General features: G+C 42.2%; 2 protein-coding genes across 2 annotated transcripts; one reads left to right on the top strand and one right to left on the bottom strand.

Moving 5' to 3' along the window:
• Positions 1–5,854: 5,854 nt before the first annotated feature.
• Positions 5,855–9,364, bottom strand: LOC124037676 (HAUS augmin-like complex subunit 8). The gene is made up of 10 exons (XM_046352628.1): positions 8,753–9,364; positions 8,388–8,488; positions 8,240–8,301; positions 8,001–8,133; positions 7,738–7,848; positions 7,542–7,648; positions 7,274–7,432; positions 6,937–7,078; positions 6,640–6,781; positions 5,855–6,395 (listed from the first exon to the last, which is right to left on the bottom strand). The coding sequence occupies exons 1-10, from the start codon at positions 8,815–8,817 to the stop codon at positions 6,269–6,271; spliced, it is 1,149 nt and encodes a 382-aa protein (XP_046208584.1). The 5' UTR covers positions 8,818–9,364; the 3' UTR covers positions 5,855–6,268.
• On the top strand, positions 9,055–22,513 carry rex1bd (required for excision 1-B domain containing). Its single transcript, XM_046352629.1, has 5 exons — positions 9,055–9,210; positions 9,874–9,956; positions 10,061–10,265; positions 21,690–21,778; positions 22,213–22,513. Exons 1-5 carry the CDS (start codon positions 9,208–9,210, stop codon positions 22,283–22,285), a joined length of 453 nt encoding a protein of 150 aa, XP_046208585.1. The 5' UTR covers positions 9,055–9,207; the 3' UTR covers positions 22,286–22,513.
• Positions 22,514–22,786: the final 273 nt, after the last annotated feature.

Below are 22,786 nucleotides of genomic sequence, written 5' to 3'. Positions count from 1 at the left end.
TTTGTTCCAGTGGTGTAAAAAGTACCCAGTTGTTATACTTGGGTACCTCAATAGAAAATGACTCAAGTAAAAGTAACCCAGTAAAAGTATACTTTAGTAAAAGTATCAAAAGTAAAAGTACAAGGATAAATTATTTCAAATTCCTTATTTTAAGCAAAGCAGACGGCCATATTTTCTAGGTTTTTAAATTTACGGATAGCCAGGGGCACTCTAACTCTCAGACATGATTTACAAACGAAGCATGTGTTTAGTGAGTCCGCCAGATCAGAGGCAGTAGGGATGACCAGGCATGTTCTCTTGATAAGTGTGTGAATTAGACCATTATTTTCCTGTCCTGCTAAGCATTCAAAATGTAACTTTTGGGTGTCAGGGAAAAAGTACATTATTTTCTTTAGGAATTTCGTGAAGTAAAAGTAAAAAATTCTCAAAAATATAAGTAGTAAAGTACAGATACCACATTAAAAAGACTTAAGTAGTACTTTCAAGTATTTTACTTTAAGTACTTCTGCAGACCTCAATGCGCATAGTCCTCAATGCTGAAATATGAGAGAACGGAATTGAGGCAGATGAATAAAGCAAGCAAAAGCTTTATTCATCTGCCTCAATTCCGTTCTCTCATATTTCAGCATTACAGATTATTAGTGTCCTCCCACCCCCTCAAATGTCGCACACAGAAAAGAGATGTTAGATCATGTTTATCAATTTATTGGCCTGCTTTCCTTCTCCTCTCCAACTGTGCCTCCTCGCCTCTTTGAAGTTCCAAAGCTTTTGTTCCTGCTTTTCAAAGCTTTTGTTCCTGTTGGTGCGAGTCAGAACTGCTCCTAGTAGCCTAGTTCATGCAGACTCAACAGTTCAGACAAGTCACTCTTTGCCCTGGCCTCGGTGGCCTTAACGCCAATACAAATACAGCTAAACTCCTTTCCATCAGGTGAATGTCTAGTCAAGAGTAAGATCTCCTGGCAGTTGGCATTACATTTTGTACGAATCAGTGTTCAGTTTACTTAGCAGCCTAATTAACCCAGGCGTGATCTTTGATTAATCTGAAATAATAGAGCCAACTATTAATTTAATTTAACCTTGTTTGCATGCAATATTGCATGGAAAAACCTCTTAACATGGGGATGTGTAATAAGGAATAGTGTTAGAATAAATAGCAGGTTCTTTCAAATTAACCTGTCAAATTCATAATCTGGGTTTCAATGCTTGTGGAGTATTCCTACTGCTCAGATAAACCTTTGGCCCCCTCAAGTGGCAAACTGTCAGCACTGACAACTGTAATAGAAATCAGTACACTCATCTCCCCTGAATGAGCACTTGCATGCTTCCATACAGTCGATCGGAGCTTTACACAATTCACAAGTGTAACCACGCCAGCCCAGGACCTACACTTCCGGCTCCTTCACATGTGGGATTTGAGGAGTATTACTGTCTGTAAGAAAGCCCTTTTGTGGGGAAAAACTCATTCTGATTGGCTGGGCCTGGGTCCCCAGTGGCCTCTCTCAGGCCCACCCATGGCTGCACCCCTACACATTCATTTGAAATCCACAGATTAGGGCATTATTTATTTATTTAAATAGACGGATTCCCTTTTATAAACTGTATGCAGTAAAATAAAAGTAAGGCATGTGAAAATATTGTCATATGATTATAAATAGTTTATACAGGTTTTATACAAATGTATCAGATTTATTGGAATTATCAGATTTATCAGATTTATTGGAAAGCTGTGAGTGCTATTATATGATACAATATCAGTTGTTGCATTTACAACTTGTCTAGATAGACTGAAGTGTTTGAATGGAATGTTGGCATATTGGCAAACAATTTGAAACGTTTATGGACGCATGCCTATAAAAACTAGTGGTGCACGAATTTTGGAGTCGACTCCCACTCCTTTGATTGGAATGAAAGGAGTCGACTCTTGCTCGAAACGAATGTGCGCACACATACACACCACCTCATTATTGCTGAGTCGTACTAGGAAGACTACATTAGCGTTCTAGAGGACTGACATGAGCATGATGCTGGCCATTTGGCTATAAAATGTCTATTTTGTTTGAATACAGAAGGTGATGTGTAGGAACTAGAATATTTCAGTGATATTTCTGCTGTGTGCAGGCTTGACAGATCTCATGGGATGATGCGGCGCACTCTATGCAGATAAGCCTATTCTTTGACACGTTATATCCCTATTCGTACGGGTATAACTAGAGACGTTGGTTTTGTAATTATTATCCAAGCATGTGCGTTATTCCAGAGGACGATTCACAAAGGATACGTTGTTACAAACTGACACCTGTAATTATTTTCCCCCCAACTGAATAGACTGTTACGACGGAAGCCTGGAGGTTTTTATTGAAGGCGTGGAGATATTTCAACGTCATGTCTAGGCGATATTAGGCTACACTGATAACTCGTGTTTGACTGCCAAATGTATAGGTCTCCCTTCCACCTAATATTTAAGTTAATGAAGTGTGATCATAATCATTACTGTAGCGATCCATCCATGGTAGACGTCCTTCCTAATAAAAAAAATGCCCGACTTCATGCTGATTTGCACTTGGCTGTGTTTATGGACGAGAAAGTGAACTTGCCATTTTTTAAAGTTTAGCGGGGATGCTGCTTTGCGATCTATTGCCTTGGACAGGGCTCTCCAAACCTGTTTGTGGAGAGCTACCAACCTGTAGTTTTTCACTCCAATCCTAGTCGCATTCGATTATGGACAGCCCACATCTCGCATTCGATAGCGCATTCGATTTAATAATTAGCTGGTTGATAAACTGAATCAAGTGAGGTACAAATGGAGTTGGAGAAACCCTACAGGAATGTATAGCTCTCCAGGAACAGGTTTGGAGAGGCCTGACCTAAGAAACCAACAGCCAGCCAGGGTTTAATTAAATAAGCTATAGGCAATACTTTTTATTGCACATTTAGGCCTAATTAAACTGATGCATTTGGCGATTTGACAGTTGACAGTGCATGTCGGAGCATAAACCAAGCCATGAGGTGGAAGGAATTTTCAGTAGAGCTCAGAGAAATGATTGTGTCGAGGCACAGATCTGGGGAAGGGTACCAAAACGTATCAGCAGCATTGAAGGTCCCCAAGAACACAGTGGCCTTCATCATTCTTTAAAATGGAAGAACTGAGCAATCAGGGGAGAAGGGCCTTGGTCAGGGGGGTGACCAAGAACCCAATGGTCACTGACAGAGCTCTACAGTTCCTCTGTGATGGGAGAACCTTCCAGAAAGATAACCGTCTCTGCAACACTCCACCAATCAGGCCTTTATGGTAGTGTCCAGACGGAAGCCACTCCTCAGTAAAAGGCACATGACAGCCCGCTTGGAGTTTGCCAAAAGGCACCTAAAGACTCTCAAGACCATGATAAACAAGATTCGCTGGTCTGATGAAACCAAGATTCAACTCTGGCTTGAACTCCAAGCGTTTCATCTGGAGGAAACCTGGTACCATCCCTACGGAGGAGCATGGTGGTGGCAGCATCATGCTGTGGGGATGTTTTTCAGTGGCAGAGACTGGGAGACGAGTCAGGATCGAGGCAAAGATGAACAGAGCAAAGTACAGAGAGATCCTTGATGAAAACCTGCTCCAGAGCGCTTAGGACCTCAGACTGGGGGCGAAGGTTTACCTTCCAACAGGACAACGACCCTAAGCACACAGCCAAGACAACGGAGGAGTGACTTCGAGACAAGTCTCTGAATGTTCTTGAGTGGCCCAGCCAGAGCCCGGACTTGAACCCATTCAAACATCTCTGGAGAGACCTGAAAATAGGTGTGCAGTGACGCTCCCCATCCAACCTGACAGAGCTTGAGAGGCTCTGCAGAGAATAGGAGAAACTGCCCAAATTGGTGTGCCAGGCCTGTAGCGTCATACCCAAGAAGACTTGAGGCTGTAATCAGTGCCAAATGTGCTTCAACAAAGTACTGACTAAAAGGTCTGAATACTTATGTAAATGTAAAATATCAGGTTATGTAAAAGTCAAGGGGTCTGAATACTTTCCAAATGCACTGTAGCCTATGCGCATGGTACTGACTGTCTCTCTACCTGCCCAGATCCTCTCTCCCTCACCTGCTCCTCTTTTTCTTTGCTATGAAACAGTGTGTTTGGTCTTCAGTCTGTTGAGTGTAGAATAGCTCAGCCTACTCAATGATTACCCCTATTTTAGTGAAATTGCATGAGACATTGCACTCCAATAAATTGTGAAATACAGTGTTGTGATAGCTTTAGCCAACCTCTTGACATTCCCGATGCATGGTTCTGACTGTCTGCCTGGTGGCCTACATGCCTACCTGTGCCTCTGTGTCCCTCCAATCTCTCTCCCCCGTTCTTTCTTTGCTGTGAAATATGTACGTTTGTTTTTGTTATAAATATAATTGTAAGAGGTGTGCTCTGTATGTCAGATATCTGAATGAACACTGCAATTATCTACCTATTCGGTGTCTTTTACTAGTCAAAAAAACTAGCTAGGACCCACCCAGGTTGTCTTGCATCTATGTGTTTAGGCAACATCACCTCCGCCACGCTGACCCTCAACACAGGGGTGTGTGCTTAGTCCCCTCCTGTACTTCCTGTTCCATGACTGCATGGCCACCCACGACTCCAACACCATCAAGTTTGCTGACGACACGACGGTGATAGGCCTGCTCACCGGTGATGACTCAGCTTACAGAGAGAATGTCAGTGACCTGGCAGTGTGGTGCTAGAACAACATCTCCCTCAATGTAAGACCAAGGAACTGATCGTGGACTACAGGAAAGGGGGGGGGGGGTGGGCGAGCAAACCCCCATCCACATCGACGGGGCCACAGTGGAGCAGGTCGAGAGGTTCAAGTTCCTTGGTGTCCGTATCACTAAACACTTAAAATGGTCCAAACACACGTGCAGTCGTGAAGGCGGCGCGGTAGAGCCTCTTCCACCTCAGGAGGTTGAAAAAGTTTGGCCCCCAAGTCCTCAAAAGGTTGTACAGCTGCACTATTGAGAGCATTTCAACTGACTGCATCACTGGTATGGCAATAGCATTATCCTCGATCGCATGGCGCTACAGAGGGTGGTATGGACAGCCCACATCTGGCAAACTGATGTTTTGCAACAAACATTGCTGCGCTCACGTACCAGTCGTTTACTTGCTAACTGTAGTTATACACGTGCCGCGTTTAACGAGTCGAAAATGTCAAGTTACCGACTAGCATGTGAAATAAGCCGACCGACAGCGTCATTGCGTTTTGGTATACCAGAAGTACATTAATTTCCAATAGAACACTGCATTTGCCTTACAGCATTGTGTTGCAGAGGCAGTGCATTCTGTGTGGTGCATAAACTTATGCATCAAATTGTATGCTTAGACTTGACACAAAAAGTAGCAAAAGGGGAATGTTTCAACATTTGTTGTACACACTTCCAGTAAAAAAAAATATTTATGCAGTGATGATGTCGGTCTCAGAGGCGTAACGCCTCAATCACACTTAGACCGTCATTGCTCAAAATGCTAAGCAACATCATCTAGATATGATTGCAAAAAATGTTCAACATTCACCTTCTGCTATTATTTCGGTCATGCCGTCTATGCATGAAATTTGATTCATACTGTACATTTGATAACTCCAACATATGCACCACATAGAACGCACTGCAACGCAATGCTGCAAGGCAAACAGAGTTCCATTGGAAATTAATGTACTGTACTTCTGGTGTAGCAAAACGTAATGACGCTGTCAGTGTGATAGAGGCATAACGGTGATACAATGAATACTTGCAGCAACATCATATGGACACAAATGTTTACAATTAACTCTTAGAGGAAACAGAAATGTATTCCAAGAATAAGGTCTTTGAACAGCTATTAAATATTGATGTATACAATTTAATAAAGTTTCACAAAATAATTCCCATGGTCAGTAATTCAAGTAATGTAACTACTGTATATGTTAACAAAAATTATAAACTGGGTGGTTCGAGCCCTGAATGCTGACTGGCCGACAGCCGTGGTATATCAGACCGTATACCACGGGTATGACAAAACCTTTATTTTTCCTGCTCTAATTACGTTGGTAACCAGTTTATAATAGCAATAAGGCACTTTGGAGGTTTGTAGTATATGGATAATATACAACGGCTAAGGGCTGTATCCAGGCACTCCGCATTGCATTAGAACAGCCCTTAGTGATGGAATATTGGTCATATACCGCACCCCCTGGGCCGGGCCTTATTCCTGAACTTTAGGCTGTACATTCTACATAATGTTCTCGATGCTGCTTCACTGTTTGGGGCAATAGAGTTCCTGAACTCTTGTCAATCCAAGCTGCTCCTCTTCCAAGGCCTGTTGAATCTGAACCGTCTGGCGACTGACCAATGATGACAGCTCCAATAACTCTGAAAAACCCCTGTGAAGAAGTAAATCCTATGGTCACCAAAACAAACCCACTACATGTTCATTAATTTATTGTCAATCGTATCTTTGTAATACATAAGTGTTTTCAAGTGATTGGTCTTGACCAGTTTAAAACACGTACCCTTATGCGTGAATGCAAATACACCAGGCAAATAGCAAGCTGATCATTCATAATGGTTTCAAAAGACTTAAACTAAATATGACATGTCTTAAGTCACTGTAATCTATGTTTTTACCCTGAGAGCTGCTTGCTGATGTCCTGTGCAGCAGTTTTCATCCCTCTCAGGCACTCAGCAGATTTCTCATTGCCATGGTGATGTCCCTGTGTGCACTGCAGCAACACTTCCTCACTCTCCTTCAGGCTAGCAGTGGCTTTATCTGAATGGGTAAGAACCACGGTTTTTGTATACAAACACATTCATTGGGGGGGGGGGGGGTCGGGGGGGATCCTATGCATAAGAAGTCAATCCAGATAACGCCAAGTTTCTCTTCACTTTCCAGTAATGTGGCAAATTGAACGGAATAATACCAACCCAGAAATGTCATTCTATCCCCATCCATGTAGAAGTTCTTCACTGGTAGCTCATGTCGTGTGGTGTCAACTGCGGTGGCAAAAGACTTGTATTCCTGTGTGAACTGCTTGGCGGCATTAGCCACAGGAGTTAGTGCTGTGATCTGAAAATATAAAATGTCTGATTATTCCAAATCAAATCATAGATCAGATTATATTACAACAAGCAATTTGTATTTTTAGAATTCATATCAACAACCATACCATAATGATAACACAAAAAAAATACAGGATAACAAATTGTTTTTACATCAATCAAAGTTTGTTTAGGCTGTATTTGGAGAGAAATTACTTCTGACCTGTAAATCGAGCAGGTCGTCCAGCTGCTTGTTCTTCTCCAGGAGGAGGTACTGGCGCTTCTTCTCATGGACTTCTTTCCGTAGCAGCTCCTCTTCCTCCATCACGGCTATAATATGCCCCTCTGCCTCCGCCTTCAATTTCTGGCTATTATTCTCCATCTGAATTCACCGAACAATCAGAGTAGTTAGAGGGAAAAAAAGGTTAACCTTAGGGGGTGAAATACCAATAAAACATGTGATTAAGAAATATACCAAATATAATAGTTACCTTGGCTGTGAGGTAAGCCAACAAGAAGGTCTGCATCTCTAGGAGTCTCTTTTCATGTTCATCGTTTCTTTCAGGTTCTACTGCTGCATTTTGTAACACTGTCTTGTCTGTAATATAGGTGAGACATAGCATCTTAACTGTTGATTCCCAAATGTTGGTTTGTTATCAACATGATCTGAATAAAAGGATAGTTTACCTCTAATGGCAGACACATCAAAGTCAGGGCGAAGACAGTGACCATCTAAGATTGTGGATTGCAGAATACTTCTTCCTAATTGCGAAGGCTCAAGGACACTGGACATCATTGCTGGAAAATAAAAAAGTGTTAAGTAGTAAGTACGCATATAATCTCAGGGCTCTCTACACTAAACTCCACATGGTCAAAGACATTGGAAAAATAAACAGGTTGGCCACAGTAGAGTACAGCCAAACATCTCACTAATCACTGGAAGCACTTACGAGTAGGATTGCGAAGTGACTGAGGAGCCATGGAACGCCTTGTAGGAGACCCCACCCGTGGTTTAACACCAACCGGTTTAGGTGAGGCAGGCCTTGGTGGCACAAGGGTGGACTCATTGGTGAGTGAATTGTTCTGTGGAAAGGTACAGGGGTGACATTTGTTCATTCATTTTGAGAGAACTAACGATGTATTAAATTGAATACAGAGACCAGCAATTGACATGAACTCATAACACTACCTTGGTTAGAGAAGCCTTTTCAACAGGTTGTAGATATCGAGACTTCACTATTGTACCACCAGCTGAAAAAAATGATAATGTTATTTGTAACATTGATAATCGTAAAACAAGGTTTCATGTGCCATTTAAATGGTTCTTTGTAACTTACATTTAGTTTTATTTCCATTCCCACTGCTGTTGCCTTTGGCTTTGCTGGGGTTTCCAGTTCCACTGTTGTTGCTCTTGCTGTTTTCAATCACAGCTTTGGAACTGAAAATAACATAAAAACGTACACACGTAGCCTAAGGGTAAAGGCAGCTGCTAAAAGTTGATTATGAGACCCACAAGATAATGACAGCACATAGCTACGTATCCGTGTTTGCACAGATTTTATAGTAACGTGTCAACACAGCTAGCAGCTGATCACACCATCACATACAGTTACATCAGTAAAATTGCACCAATTTGGATTCATATTTTGTAAACATACACTTAGATTCGCTCTCTACATTGACGAAGAACATGTTCAGCTACCTTTTTGAATCTCCAATGGTAAGTTTCTGACTTTTAGGAACCGATGACACTCTTCTTGACGCCATTTTACTTTCAAGTGAACCGCGTGTACAACAACGTTAATGTTCGGCTTGAAACAAATCCAAGGATGAGGATCTTGCCTGTGTTACTTGCTCAACATATACAATATTGTTTGTTGAAATAAAAAATGCAAAATGTACTTATGAACTCGTTTAGATTTATGTACAATAAATATGGACCACTATTAACGTTACTTTTATGCTACATTTTCTAGCAACCTTTCGGGTTCTAGTTGTACCATCGGACAGTATTGAAGGATGCACATAAACAGGAAGCACATTTACTTGTCTTCAAAATAGTTGAATCATGATGAACAAAGCCAAAACGATTCGCACTACTGTTTTACACCTCGCTTATTAACCAAATTGCACAGCGACATTTTCAACAACATTGACATGGTAAGTTTGTTGATTGCAATACATTTGTGTGTGACAAAAACATGCAGTTTGTATATGAAAGCTAGTTAGCTGGCTAACGTTAACTTGTCTCGTGTGGGTTAACTGAACAACAGGCGACACCGGACAAGAAGCTAGTTATAATTAAGCACAAAGGCCCGAGGAGGTGTGGTATATGGCCAATATACCACCGTAAATGGCTGTTCTTTTCACGACGCAACGAGGAGTGCCTGGACACAGGCCTTAGCCGTGGTATATTGGCCATATATTACTAACCCCCGAGGTGCCTTATTGCTATTATAAACTGGTTGTGTAACCTTTTATTTAATTTGTTAAGTCAGTTTAAGAACTAATTCTAATTTACAATGATGGTCTACACCAATGTAATTAGAGCAGTAAAAATACATGTATAAAGTTAGTTAGCTAGCTAGGTAGTAAACATAGCTAGCTAAAAATGTCAGGTTCTTCAAAACATTTTGTAACCATGTCAGTGTAACACCACCTCTCCAAAATAGTTCGCTATTAAGCAAGTTAACTGAGACAAGCTACTGTTACCAGCTAATAAAATAAACTATTACTGTAGTTAACTAAAACATTTTTTTGCTAATGTTGTTCACCACTCACAGGTGTATTTATTTGTTTGTCTTCCCATTCTCTCCATCCTAGGTACCCACAGATTTTCAAGCATTGGTCCATCGATTTTATGCCGTTCAAGCTGAAAGGGTTGAAGCGTACAGGCTTTTTGACGAGTAAGTAGGCCTGCATGATTTTCAGTTGATGCATAGATGCACTTCCTGCCTTTCTGTTCACTTAAAGTAGGTAAAGATGGACTAACATGTTTATTTCTCTCCAGAGGCCATGAAGCATACTTGAGGACAGGGCCCCACTATGACTTTGACCACTACAGGCAGCTGGTACATGAGATAACGCAGGCGTTCTGTGGCCTCTCAAAGGAGGTGCTAGAGATAAAGGAGCGGCTGCACCAAGACTTTGACCGTCCAGATCTCTCCGAACACATTGACAAGCTGCAGAAAAAAGAAAAGCAGAAGCTTGAACTGGTAATGACTCTCTTACCTAGTACACTGACCTGGGATATGTTTTAAGGAAACTCCTGACCTGTAAAATGACTAACTGAAATTGAGCCTATCGTAACCAACACCATAACCAAATTTTAGCCTGTACCAGTCAGTTTGTGCTATCCTACCATCTTCTTGTCACTCATTGTCATGCCAAACATGGCTTGACTATGAGCAATGGAGTTGGCAAGATCTGGGACCAGGCCCCCAGTGTGCACTTGCTCGCTCTTCCCAAATTGAAAGATTGTATCGGTGTAAACATGGGCAAAATTAATTGTGTAGCATATTTTTTTTACACCAGGTTTAGTGGGAATGAATCGAAATGCCGACTCTGTTGCTGTAACAGTGGTCAGTTGACTGATGTTGGCGCTTAGGGATTACATATGGATATCAAGTATTGAGTTTTATATAGTTTGAGTTTTCAGTTGAACATGCATATTTTTGCAGTGCAGTGTTCTGCAATTCTAGTCCTGGAAATCTACTGGATGTGCTTGCTTTTATTCTAGACCATCAATATCACACCTGATTCAAATCATGATCTTCACACTCTTGGCCATGATTAGCAGAATCCGGTGTGTTACTGAAGAGCTGGAACAAATACCTGCACGCCCAGTAGCTCTCTAGGACCTGTTTTGAGGTTTCTGCAATATTCCATCACCTCCAAGGTTCATCATCAGACTTCCATCAATCAGCCACAAGGGGTCAGATTTCTCCTCTGAGAATGTATAAGTGCATATAACCCAATATTGCAAGAGCTGATATTGCTCAAATGTAATACAAGTAGGCACTTGTGTGTCCTACATGAACAATCTTAATGCGTCTTGGGAATATACACCTGTAAACACAAAGATACAATGTCAACTATGAGTATTTATGATGAATGTAAGCTTTGCTTTTTGGTAGCTGACTAGTGAAATTTGCTCTCATTCAGTGCTGTATGGTCCTGCCTGACAAGAATGCATAAAGGTACACATGGATTTTGAAGTGGTTATTGTAATATGCTCTAAGGAAAATAAGTGTGCTCAGAAATCAGAATTAGATTTTTAGGGGTCCAAGGTTCCTTGGATTTTGTTACTTTAGCCCCTACTCTTGTGATTAAGTCACAGATTGTTTTTGGGGCCACGATGGATTTGACCTTAATTCCAATATGCCGTCAAATCCAATATGGCTACCATAGTACCATTTTTATGGAGGTTAAATAACTTGTAAACATCCTGGGGACCATGACACAACATCTCAAGAATGTCCTTTGAAAATACCAGGGACTAGACAACCTCCAGGGGACCATGACACAGCGTACAAACCATTTTAGTAGGTGACCATTTTGTGACGTTCCGGGGACGTCCTTATGACTCGTTTGCAGGGACGTTCCCTTGGGAACATTATGCAACGTCCTAATGACTAGTTATGTTGAAGTCCTGAGAACGTCCTAAAAGGGTCCTCCGTTACGTCCTGGAAGCTTACAGGGAACTAGGCAAAGGTCACCCAGAGAATGTTCCCTTGGGACCATCATGCAACGTCCCATTGTGGTCATTGAACTTCTCATGGATAACATGCTATCAGAACCAAATTAAAACCCTTTTTATAAAGTGCCCTAATGGACTCTTGTCAAGAAAAATGTCCTTGTCCAAGAGATTTACACTGATATCAAAACGTCGCTCCAGGGTATGGCTACCTGAAACACAGCCCTTATTTTTAAGTGTTTCTAAAATCCCCTATGGGAAAAATGAAGGGTGGAAAAACGATTGGATTCCTTGTTTGATGCTAGGTTTTATTAGTCTTATAATGTGGTAATCTATAGGGAACTTTGTATTTGTAGTTAACTTAGTACCCAAGTTATAGTTCCCGGCGTTCAGAGTGAGATGGATAAACAGCTTGACTATACAGTTGAAGTTGGAAGTTTACATACACCTTAGCCAAATACATTTAAACTCAGTTTTTCACAATGCCTGACATTTAATCCTAGTAAAAATACTCTATTTTAAGAATGTGATGTCAGAATAATAGAGAAATATTTATTTAAGCTTTTATTTATTTCATCACATTCCCAGTGGGTCAGTTTACATGCACTCAATTAGTATTTGGTAGCATTGCTTTTAAATTGTATAATTTGGATCAAACATTTTGGGTAGCCTTCCACAAGCTTCCCACAATAAGTTGGGTGAATTTTGGCCCATTCCTCCTGACAGAGCTGATGTAACTGAATCATGTTGTAGGCCTCCTTGCTGGCACACGCTTTTTCAGTTCTGCCCACAAATGTTCTATAGGATTGAGGTCAGGGCTTTGTGATGGCCACTCCAATACCTTGACTTTGTTGTCCTTAAGCCATTTTGCCACAACTTTGGAGGTATGCTTGGGGTCATTGTCCATTTGGAAGACCCATTTGTGACCAAGCTTTAACTTCCTAACTGATGTCTTAAGATGTTGCTTCAATATATCCACATAATTTTCTTTCCCCATGATGCCATCTATTTTGTGAAGTGCACCAGTCCCTCCTGCAGCAAAGCACCCCCCACCCCCCCCGTGCTTCACGGTTGGGATGGCGTTCTTCGGCTTGCAAGCCTCCCCCTTTTTCCTCCAAACATAACGATGGTCATTATGGCCAAACAATTCTATTTTTGTTTCATCAGACCAGAGGACATTTCTCCAAAAAGTACGATCTTTGTCCCCATGTGCAGTTGCAAATTGTAGTCTGGCTTTTTTATGGTGGTTTTGGAGCAGTGGCTTCTTCCTTGCTGAGCCGCCTTTCAGGTTATGTCTATGGGTCTCGTTTTACTGTGGATATAAATCATTTTGTACCGGTTTCCTCCAGCATCTTCACAAGGTCCTTTGCTCCTCTTCTGGGATTGATTTGCACTTTTCGCATCAAAGTATGTTCAACTCTTGGAGACAGAACGCGTCTCCTTCCTGAGCGGTATGGCGGCTGCGTGGTCCCATGGTGTTTATACTTGCGTACTATTGTTTGTACAGATGAACCGGGTACCTTCAGGAGTTTGGAAATTGCTCCCAAGGATGGACCAGACTTGTGGAGGTCTACAATTTTTTTCTGAGGTCTTGACTGATTTCTTTAGATTTTCCCATGATGTCAAGCAAAGAGGCACTGAGTTTGAAGGTAGACCTTGAAATACATCCACATGTACACCTGACTCAAATGATGTCAATTAGCCTATCAGAAGCTTCTAAAGCCATGACATTGTTTTTCTGGATTTTTCCAAGCAGTTTAAAGGCACAGTCAACTTAGTGTATGTAAACTTCTGACCAACTGGAATTGTGATACAGTGAAATAATCTGTCTGTAAACAATTGTTGGGAAAATGAATCGTCATGCACAAAGTAGATGTCCTAACCAACTTGCCAAAACTATAGTTTGTCAACAAGAAATTTGTTGAGTGGTTGAAACACTTAGATTGGGGTCATTAACTTGTTTATGTAAACTTCTGACTCCAACTGTATGTTTATCAGAGATCTTCTGTGTATGAAGTGATGCGGAACAGCAAAAATTCTAACGCACTGAGCTGATCCACGAGTGGTCTGAGTCAGTTGGTAAATTACAAGCGTTTTCAGTGCAACTTTACTCATGATGGTTTTGGGGAAACAATTCAGCGATTTAACAATGTGCCTACAAAGGTTCTAATGATAAACTTAGCCTTAAGATGCTTTTGGGAAACCGGACCCTGGATGATGTCATTTTTTCCCCACCCTTATTTAACCAGGTAGGATAGTTGAGAGCAAGTTCTCATTTGCAACTGCTACCTGGCCAAGATAAAGCAAAGCAGTTTGACACATGCAACAATAGAGAGATACTGGGGTGCAAAGCAGCAAAATAAATGTAGTATGGGGATGAGGTAGTTGGATGGGCTATTTACAGGTGCAGTAATATGTGAGCTGCTCTGACAGCTGACACTTAAAGTTAGTGAGTGAGATATGAGTCTCCAGCTTCAGTGATTTTTGCAGTTCATTCCAGTCATTGGCAGCAGAGAACTGGAAGGAAAGGCAGCCAAAGGAAGAATTGGCTTTGGGGGTGATCAGTGAGATATAACTGCTGGAGCGCGTGCTACAGATGGGTGCTGCTATGGTGACCAATGAGCTGAGATAAGGCGGGGCTTTAACTAGCAGAAACTTGTAGATGACCTGGAGCCAGTAGGTTTGGTGACGAGTATGAAGTGAGTGCCAGCCAATGAGTGTACAGGTCGCAGTGGCGGGTAGTGTATGGGGCTTTGGTGACAAAACCAAACAGTGATAGACTGCATCCAATTTGTTGAGCAGAGTGCTGGAGGCTATTTTGTAAATGACATTGTCGAGGATCGGTAGGATGGTCAGTTTTACGAGGGTATATTTGGCAGCATGGGTGAAAGATGCTTTGTTGTGAAATAGGAAGCAGATTCTAGATTATATTTTGGATTGGAGATTCTGAATGTGATTCTGGAAGGAGAGTTTAGTCTCACCAGACACCTAGAATATGTGGACAACTACAAATACCTAAGTCCGAACCGTCCAGAGTAGTGATGCTGGACGTGCGGGCAACGATCGGTTGAAGAGCATGCATTTAGTTTTACTTGCATTTATTAGCAGTTGGAGGCCACGGAAGGAGAGTTGTATGGCATTGAAGCTCGTCTGGAGGTTAGTTAACACAGTGTCCAAGGAGGGGCCAGAAGTATACAGAATGGTGTTGTCTGCATAGAGGTGGATCAGAGAATCACCAGCAGCAAGAGCAACATCATAGAGAGTCGGTCAGAGAATTGAACACTGACTGCCAGAGGTCAACAGGCCCTCTGATTTGACACCCTGAACTCTATCAGTGAAGTAGTTGGTGAACAAGGTGAGGCAATCATTTGAGAAACCAAGGCTGTTGAGTCTCCCAATAACAATGTGGTGATTGACAGAGTCGAAAGCCTTGGCCAGGTCGATGAAGACGGCTACACAGTATTGTCTCTTATCGATGGCAGTTATGATATCGTTTAGGACTTTGAGCGTGGCTGGGGTGCACCCATGACCAGCTCTGAAACCAGATTGCATAGCGGAGAAGGTACGGTTGGATTCTAAATGGTCGGTAAACTGTTTGTTGATTTTGCTTTCAAAGACCTTAGAAAGGCAGGGTAGGAAAGGTGTAGGTCTATAGAAATTTGGGTCTAGTGGTAGCTTTCCAATCTTTTGGAATCTCAGACGATACGAAAGAGGTTGAACAGGCTAGTAATAGGGGTTGCAACAATTTGGGCAGAGCATTTTAGAAAGAGGGTCCAGATTGTCTAGCCCGGCTGATTTGTAGGGGTCCAGATTTTGCAGCTCTTTCAGAAAGTCAGCTATGGATTTGGGTGAAGGAGAAATGGGGATGCTTGGGCGTGTTGCCGTGGGGGGTGGAGGGCTGTTGATCAGGGCAGGGGTAGCCAGGTGGAATGCATGTCCAGCCGTAGAAAATGCTTATTGAAATCCTCAATTATACTGGATTTATCGGTGGTGACAGTGTTTCCTAGCCTCAGTGCAGTGGGCAGCTGGGAGGAGGTGCTCTTATTTTCCATGGACTTTACAGTGTCCCAGAGTTTGCTACAGGATGCAAATTTCTGCTTGATAAGGTAGCCTTAGGAAAGCTAACTGCCTGTGTATATTGGTTCCAACTTCCCTGAGAAGTTGCATATCACGGGGGCTAATCGATGCTAATTTAGAACGTCACAGGATGTTTTTGTGCTGATCAAGGGCAGTCAGGTCTGGAGAGAACCAAGGGCTATATCCATTCCTAGTTCTACATTTTTTGAATGGGGCATGCTTATTTAAGATGGTGAGGAAGACACTTTTAAAGAATAACCAGGCATCCTCTACTGAAGGGATGAGGTCAGTATCCTTCCAGGATACCCGGGCCAGGTCGATTTGAAAGGCGTGCTGGCTGAAGAGTTTTAGGGAGCGTTTGACAGCGATGAGGGATGGTCGTTTGACCGCAGACCCATTACGGATGCAGGCAGAGATCGCTGAGATCTTGGTTGAAAACCGCAGAGGTGTATTTGGAGGGCAAATTGGTTAGGATGATATCTATGAGGGTGCCCATGTTTATGGATTTGGTTTGTACCTGGTGGGTTCATTGATCATTTGTGTGAGATTGAGGGCATCAAGCTTAGATTGAAGGATGGCTGGGGTGTTAAGCATGTTCCAGTTTAGGTCACCTAGCAGCACAAGCTCTGAAGATAGATGGGGGTTAATCAACTCACATATGGTGTTCAGGGCACAGCTGGAGGCAGAAGGTGGTTTATAGCAAGCGGCAACAGTGAGAGACTTGTTTCTGGAAAGGTGGATCGTTTTGATTTTATTTTATATATATATATATATATATATACACCTTTATTTAACTTGGCAAGTCAGTTAAGAACACATTCTTATTTTCGATGAGAAAATAACTGCCTCGTTCAGGGGCAGAATGACAGATTTTCACCTTTGTCCGATCCAATCTTGCAACCTTAGTTACCAGTCCAACGCAACCACCTGCCTCTTGTTGCACTCCACAACGACCAGGTAAGTTGCTAGCTAGCATTAAACTTATCTTATAAAAAAAAACAATCGATCATAACCACTAGTTAACGACACATGGTTGATGATATTACTAGATATTATCTAGTGTGTCCTGCGTTGCATATAATCTGACTGAGTATACAAGTATCTGACTGACCGGTGGTAGGCAGAAGCAGGCACGTGTAACAGCGTTTGTCTGTTGAAGGAGAGTCGGACCAAAATGCAGCGTGGTGGTTACTCATGTTCTTTAATGAAGAAAAGCGATACATGAAATAACTTATATAAATACAAAACAACAAACGGAACGTGAAAAACCTATACAGCCTGTCTGGTGAACAACTACACAGAGACAGGAACAATCACCCACAAAAAAAACACAGTGAAACCCCGGCTACCTAAATATGGTTCCCAATCAGAGACAACGCGAATCACCTGACTCTGATTGAGAACCGCCTCAGGCAGCCAAACCTATGCTACACCCCTACTCAGCCACAATCCCAATGCCTACAAAACCCCAATAAGAAACGCAAAAAAAAACATGTCACACCCTGGCCTGACCAAATATATATAACGAAAACACAAAATACTATGACCAAGGCGTGACAGAGCATAAACATTCATTCAAACAGCACTCGTTTTGCCAGCAGCTCTTCGTTGTGCGTCAAGCATTGCGCTGTTTATGACTTCAAGCCTATCAACTCCCGAGAGGCTGGTGTAACTGAAGTGAAATGGCTAGCTATTTAGCGCGCGCTAACAGCGTTTCAAATGTCACTCTGAGGCTTCTAGTAGTTGTTCCCCTTGCTCTGCATGGGTAAATCTACTTCGATGGTGGCTGTTGTCGTTGTGTTGCGGTTCGAGTCCAGGGAGGAGCGAGGAGAGGGACGGAAGCTGTACTGTTACACTGGCAATACTAAAGTGCCTATAAGAACATCCAATAGTCAAAGGTTAATGAAATACAAATGGTATAGAGGGAAATAGTCCTATAATTCCTATAACTACAACTTCTTACCTGGGAATATTGAAGACTCATATTAAAAGGAACCACCAGCTTTCATATGTTCTCATGTTCTGAGCAAGGAACTGAAACGTTAGCTGTTCTTCCTAAGCCAGGATTCAGAAACGGCTAGGACATTCGGGTTGGCAGCGTGTGCTTAGGCATTGAATAAAACAAACTTAGGGAGGAGGCTTCTAATATTAACATGCGTGAAACCAAGGCTTTTACGGTTACAAAGTCAACAAATGAGAGCACCTGGAGAGTAGGAGTGGAGCTAGGCACTGCAGATTGACCTCTACATCACCAGAGGAACAGAAGGATAAGGGTACGGCTAAAGGCTATCAGAACTAGTCGTCTAGTACGTTTGTAACAGAGAGTAAAAGGAGCAGGTTCTGGGTGCGATAGAATATATTACATTTACATTTACATTTAAGTCATTTAGCAGACGCTCTTATCCAGAGCGACTTACAAATTGGTGCATTCACCTTATGACATCCAGTGGGACAGTCACTTAACAATAGTGCATCTAAAACTTAGGGGGGGTGGGGTGAGAGGGATTACTTAACCTATCCTAGGTATTCCTTAAAGAGGTGGGGTTTCAGGTGTACAGACAAAGGTATGGTAGGATGTGAGTACATTAGAGGTAAACCTAGGCATTGAGTAATGATGAGAGATATTGTCTCGAGACCAGGTGATGTCACCGCATATGTGGGAGATGGAACTAAATGGTTGGTAAGGCATATTGAGCAGGGCTCGAGGCTCTACAGTGGAATAAGACTATCACTAACCAGGACAGTAATGGACAAGGCATATTGATATTAGGGAGAGGCATGCATAGCCGGGTGATCATAGGGGTCCAGTGAGTGGTTGGGCTGGCTGGAGACACGGCGATTCAGACAGCTAGCAGAAGGGCCTTAGGGAGGTCTCAACGAAGGAAAGTCTGTTTTAGCCTCCACGTGCGGTGACGTTGATAGACCAGTCGTGATGAATTAGTAGGGTTCCGAGTTGAAGAGGGGTCTAAGTCCAATTGGCAAAATAGGTATAGTGGCCCAAGAAACTGGCCGATGGATATATTCAGCTAACAGTCCAATATGCTCTAGACAGCTAGCGGGCCGCGGATAGCAGATGGGCATTCAGGCGACGTTGCAATGTAGGGGCCAGTTGAGTACCCCCTTGAGCAGATTACGTTGTAGTCAAGTCGTGAAGGATCGGCGGGGTTCCGTGCCCTGTACCGGCAGTAGAAGGGATCCGGGTATTGTAGCCCAGGAGGGGCTGATGGGCCTCTTCAGCTCTAGACTAATTGGTGCTTGCTTTGTGACAGATGTTAGTATCACTGGAATTTCATAATTCCAATATGTTTTCATTAATTAAATCACTATTTTATAAGTATTAAGATTCCTATTTGCATAAAATATACAGAGACCAGTTTTATCAAAATTAGATAATAGTATGTATTCCCGGAGCTCGCTGCCATGTAACCACGAACAAAAGTTTATATACAAAATATGACGTCATGGGTTATAAAACGTCCTCCCTCCTATCGACCAGGACCAGACACACACTTATCTAGATTAACTTCTGGAATCTTCATCCATCACTATATAGAAGACTGTTCTAGATAATGGAAAACCCAGGAAAATACTCTCTGCCTTATCTAAACATCCCAGAGCTAAGTTGAGTTGGTTCAACCATAGGTTAACGACCCTTTTTGCTAACTTAAAAACCCACAATTCCAGTCTCTCCAACCTGGCAGGAATGGTATTTATTTGATTTAATTACCACCTGTTTCATGCTCCACAATCCCTTCCTTATGAATTAATATTGTTAATCAGATATAAGAGTACGTTTCATTAGTTATAGTTCTATTTAAAATGTAGATGTTTAGTCATTATTCATAAAATTCCTAACAGTTAGCCAGGAGTAGCAACTCGGATTGCAGCTAGCCAGCTGCGATGATCCAGGTGAAAAGGTTCAGAGCTTGAGGTAGGAACCTGGGAAATGGAGAGAAAATAGGCCTGGTATGCTCTGGATTGAGTGGCGTTGTACGAACTAGCGAGAGCTTTCCAAGCTAATGGTCAGCTGATGACCGCTAGCAGTGGTTAGTTGACTACTAGCTAGTGAGGTGGCCTGCCTCTGTTGGGGAATTCCAGTTCTGAGCTAAATAAAATTACCTTAGAAAAAAACAGATCCACACCACATTGGGTGAGGAGGGTTGCAGGAGAGTATTTACATTGATTTATCATTCCTAATTAGCCTATGGGTGAGTTTGTTTTATTTTTATGTGGAATGTGGCAAAAAGTCCTGCAGTTCTGTCCTACATTGTCCTTTGGAAGTCGGTTTGGATATAATTTGGCTGATATTAACCGAGTAGTTGGCTGTGATTGCGGTCTGAGGCAGGCCCAGAAGGAGATGAGATTAACTGAACCTGTGAGGCGGCCTCCGGTTAATTAGAGGTTACTTTTGTAGGTCATAGACTGACTAAGAAGCATTATGTGGGACGTAAGCACAGCTCCATATACATTTGAAGATGATCCCTGGACTGTAGAGGGGTTGCAGAGGAGGTGGAGCTTGTTAAGCAAAGTGCACAAAGGCCACAAAGTCAATCCCCAGCTACTGTAAACAATGACATACAGCATCTTAACCTGAAAAGTTTCAGAGTGCACCTGTACATCCTAATGTGGATCACGAATGCAGTGAGCCAGCGTAAGGTCATGTTCAATTTAGGCAGCCGTGTTGGATTATCAATGAATCAAAGCTCACTACTAAATGATAAGGAGGTGACTTAATTAAGAGCCCAATCCTGGAGGGGCAATTTAACAAACAGCAGGGGCACATTTTAGAGTTAGGGAGAGGGTGTCCAGGTCCAGGGTTGGATTTTTTTCCCTTTCGTTAGAGATCCCAGTTGTCTCATTGATCCTCAGAGGCTTGTAACTTGGAATATTTGGTGTTGCCATGCCAAGCAGTCTGCAACCTTTAAAAAAAAAAAAAAATCCAGACAAAGATTTGAGTAATTATGGAAGGCATATTGAATTCCCAACTAAGTTGAATTGCACCAAAATAGATTTCAGTACAGGCCGTAAGAACCGGACACATCTGAAATATGTCTAAATTAAAATGTCTCTATATACAAGTGATTTAACCACCATTTAAGGGACTTTTGGCCACCATATTGGATTTTGGACATCATATTGGAAAAGGAGGCACATCTAGGGGTGTCCCTAATGAGACTACAAGAGTAGGGGCTGAACAAATAAAAATGTGTTAAATAAAAAGACAGTTTTCAGTGTCTGAGCCCACTTGTCTTATTTGGAGCTGATTAGATTACAATAGCCACAACATCAAAACACTTGTAACTGTGTTTGTGTCAGAACCATACAGCACTGAATAAGAGCAGATTTTATTTGGAAAGCTGTCCTTTTAATCAGCTACTAAAAAGGAAGGCTTACATACATCATAAATATTCAAAGTTTATATTTCCGCCTATTGTATCTCTGTTTACAGGTCTAAGATTCATTATGCCATCCTTATGTTTGTGGGTGTATGAAGGACCAATAACCGACTACTTCTGTTCCAAATTTGAGCAATATCAGGGCTTGCAATATTGCCTTACATGAGCTTATGTCCCCCCCCCACTCCAGCCAGGCATTATTCTGCACTTTTTAAGTTTAAATCACAATATCTATCAAATTAACCACTTTTGCAGAAGGATATTTTTACACAACCATCCAATTCATAAATTGGAAACATAAGAGATGTGAAAAAATATGGTTGTGTTTTGTTCTACGTGGGGGAGGGGTTTCTCAAAAACTAAAGCCCTTTTTGAGGATTGGTCTCTAGTCTGGTCCATGCTGCTGTTAACATTTGATTGCTCCAGCTCCACGTCTGATAAATGGTTTACACATGTCTCATTGTCCACAGACGGCTAAGCTGCAGCTGGCAAAGCAGAAGGCTCAGGATCACCCAGAAGACGAGGGCTGTCAGGAGAAGATCCAGGAGGTCAAGCAGGAGTAAGAGCAGATTTCACTCTTCCTTTCAGGACTTTGTCTCCCCATTAACAAACTCATTCCCTCAATGTGCTGACTCAAACTGCTGAGTGTTGAAGCTGCAGGGGCAGCTCAGTGTCTTGTTAAGTTGCTCCATTGCCGTGTGCAATCACTGATGTCATTTCTCATTAGACCAACCTGCTGTTTGCATGCAGACTACTCGCAGGGAATGCATGCAGGGCTCTCCAACCCTGTTCCTGGAGAGCTACCCTCCTGTAGGTATTCGCTCCAACCCTAGTTCGGTTTTCGCTCCAAACCTGGTTCAACTTATCAACCAGCTAGTTATTAGAATCAGGTGTGCTAGATTAGGGTTGGAGTGAACCTACATGACGGTAGCTCTCCAGGGACAAGGTTGGAGAGCCCTGCTCTAATGCCTCCATCTGTCTTCCCTGCTGCAGCATCATAAAGAATAAGGAGGCCCTGAGTGACATCCTGCAGGACTTTAAATACGACTCCGAGGAGTCTGTGTGATGGGGACTCCCAGGAGGTTGCCGCCCAGACAGGGATTGATGGACTCCTCTGCTGCAACTTCCCCCTTCTTATTCATTTGCCTAAGTTATTGATCCTTCCTTGGCTCCACCTGACTGCGGCAGTGTCTGCCCAGGGTCATTCCGTACCCTGCTTATCTCTGCATGTGCACCTGTTTGATAATATGCTCTTTTAATAAAAAAACATTCCAAGGCAAATGTTATTCCTTTATTGTTTTATAGACAAACGGACAAAATATTTGACAGTTATATTTATCATTGATAACTGAACATAACTTAATGAGGGAAATTATTAATTAGAATTTCTTAAATATTCATATACAAAAATATAAGCAATATAAAAATGTCATCATCTGCACAGTCACTCAGACACAGTATATACAGTTAAACATTTGTGCCACTTATTTCAACAAAAGGAATCCAGAGTAGTACAAATCCAAAGAACCAGAACACTTCCATATGACCAACAAAAGGCAGAACTATC

This window comes from Oncorhynchus gorbuscha, linkage group LG06, assembly GCF_021184085.1.
Source record: "Oncorhynchus gorbuscha isolate QuinsamMale2020 ecotype Even-year linkage group LG06, OgorEven_v1.0, whole genome shotgun sequence".
Taxonomy (NCBI): Eukaryota; Metazoa; Chordata; class Actinopteri; order Salmoniformes; family Salmonidae; genus Oncorhynchus; species Oncorhynchus gorbuscha.
This window is presented reverse-complemented; position numbering and strand designations above follow the sequence as displayed.